The sequence below is a fragment of the Trichechus manatus genome, unplaced genomic scaffold, assembly GCF_000243295.1.
Source record: "Trichechus manatus latirostris isolate Lorelei unplaced genomic scaffold, TriManLat1.0 scaffold00004, whole genome shotgun sequence".
Classification (NCBI taxonomy): Eukaryota; Metazoa; Chordata; class Mammalia; order Sirenia; family Trichechidae; genus Trichechus; species Trichechus manatus.
In genome coordinates this window covers 29325904-29328338 of record NW_004443940.1, presented here as the reverse complement: position 1 = coordinate 29328338, position 2435 = coordinate 29325904, and the positions used below count along the sequence as shown (strand labels likewise).

The window sequence follows — 2435 nt, the reverse complement described above, 5'->3', positions numbered from 1 at the left end:
CAGGTGGCTTTTGCATGAATGCAGAAGGGTTCTGTCCTCTTCTCTCCTTTTCCCTCGTGTGCCCTTCAGATCCCTATAAGATGGGGAAGCAGGAAGGAGAAGGGAAAAGGGGACAAGTGGCTGAGAAGATACTCTCTAACCTGCAGTGGATCCAGCACGTGAAGTACTTGATCTCATTTAAAGCCCACACAACACGGTCAAGTGGACACAATTAGGACCTGATGCTGATGGGGTGCTGAGGCTCAGAGATGACAGTTTGCCCAAGGTCCCATCCATGTGTCTTTAAAATACTTCTTGTACACACCCATCTCTTGGTATATTAGTGGCCAGAATCATTCTATTTGCAAACGTCTTCATGTAACCTCTGCTCTTCCCCAGGCTTCCATCTTTACCACAGACTGCCAGGCCTCGTACCAGAAAGCTGCCTCCTCATCATTGTTGGGGTTCTGGTGGGCTGCATCATCTTTGGCACAGACCACAAATCACCTCCGGTCATGGATACCAACATCTACTTCCTGTATCTCCTTCCACCCATTATCCTAGAGGGTGGTTACTTCATGCCCACCCGGCCCTTCTTTGAGAACTTTGGCTCCATCCTATGGTGGGCTGGACTGGGGGCCCTGATCAATGCCTTTGGCATTGGCCTTTCCCTCTACTTCATCTGCCAGATTAAGGCCTTTGGCCTCAGTGATGTTAACCTGCTGCAGAACCTGCTGTTTGGCAGCCTGATCTCGTCCGTGGACCCTGTGGCTGTACTGGCCGTGTTCGAGGAGGCGCGTGTGAATGAGCCACTCTACATGATGATCTTCGGGGAGGCCCTTCTCAATGACGGGATTACTGTGGTAAGATGCCCATGACATGTCCCGTAGGGGAGATGAGGCATCACGAGTGAGGTTGGGGACAAGGGGCTGTCCTTGAGGCTAATGGGGAAGGTCCAAGTATGGCTGGGCTGTAGCAGGACAGGGATAGCTTCAGTCAATGCTGTGTGGCTCGGGTCCTGGTGACTTTTCTTAGGATCTGCATTGTGTAAATAATTGCTCACTAATGTGGCTTGCCACTCGCTAGCCAACTAGCATCTTTAAAGAGAGAAAAAGGAGAGAGGAGATACAATTTTTTTAGCTAAATTCAATTTTTCACTTAGCAAGCAGAACTGTTGCTAAGGCTCTTCTGGGTTTTCACACTAGGAAAAGCAATAGCTTATGTTTTTATTTTGACTGATTTACCTGATCTCACCCCCATTCTCTTTATATGCTTTGTTTTCATTAACATGCAGCGTTAGATGAAGTTAAATAAAAGATAGGAGTAGGGGGAGTGAAGATTTGCAAAACAGTCTTAGCGTGTATATCAATCTCAACTGCATGACTCGGATGGAAAAGGTGAGATGGGTATTTTTTGCTCAAGAGCCCCTCTAGACAGAAGGTTAGTGGGACTAACAGGCTACATCAGCTGATAGCACTAGGACCCAGAAGAGGTGTGTAGGTTGGGCTTGCTGTAATATTGAGAACTACCCAATCGCATTGCTGAGTTTCAACCTATTACTACAAACCACTCATCAGTTGGTAGTCCACGAGACTTTATAGTCTTCTTATTTTTAAATTTGTATCACATCACGTAAGTCATGCTAGAATACATTTTCATTGTAAAAGAGTCAAACAGTGTAAAATTCTACAGCATAAAACAGAAAAGCCTCCACTGGTAAGCCCTCTTCCAGGGCTCTCTCCAAAGGACAACCACGTTTATCAGTTTGACCTTTGCCCTCCCAGTCTTTATAACATGCACACACGTATAGATATGTAGATGTAGGTGATTTACCTCGGAAAGGTCACAGGCACTGAAAACCCGAGGGAACCCAGCTCTACTCTGACACACATATGATCAACCATGAGTTGGAATCCACTGGACTACAACTGGTTTAGATGTATTTTATGCATTTAATTTTACATAAATGGGATAGGACGATATTGTATGTATCGCATGGACATTGGAAGTCTTGGAGTTCTTTCTATGTCTTTTCAATGGCTGCATAGCATTGCACAGAATGAGTTTCTTATAATTTACGGAACCATTTCTTCATTGGTGGATGTTCAGCTTGTTGCCAATTTTTCACTCTTAACAACGTTGCAGTGAATATTCTTGTTTCTGTGTGCATCCCTTTCTGCATTAGTGAGTAGTTTTGTAAGATATATTCTTGGAAGTAAATGTCTGGGTTAGCAAGTATTTGCATTTAAAATTTTGAAAGATGCTGCCAGGACTTTGCAGAAAGTCTTTATCGAATTACACTCACAGGAACAGGGTGGTGAGTGCGTGTTTCCTGGTATTCTTGCAAATACTGGACAGCTTGCTGAACGTTTTCCAATCCAATGAGCAAAAAATGATTTCTCATCTTTGTTTAGTTTGCATGATGAAGTTAAGCATCTTTTCAATGATTGTGGATC

At 44.2% G+C, this 2435-nt stretch overlaps 1 protein-coding gene across 1 annotated transcript in view; it reads left to right on the top strand.

Annotated features, from left to right (window-relative positions):
• Positions 1 to 2435, top strand: part of SLC9A4 (solute carrier family 9 member A4) — a 56941-nt gene that overhangs the window by 2185 nt on the left and 52321 nt on the right. Inside the window, exon 2 of the mRNA XM_012555754.1 lies at positions 379 to 842. Coding sequence (XP_012411208.1) covers positions 379 to 842 — 464 coding nt within the window. The remainder of the gene's footprint in view (positions 1 to 378; positions 843 to 2435) is intronic.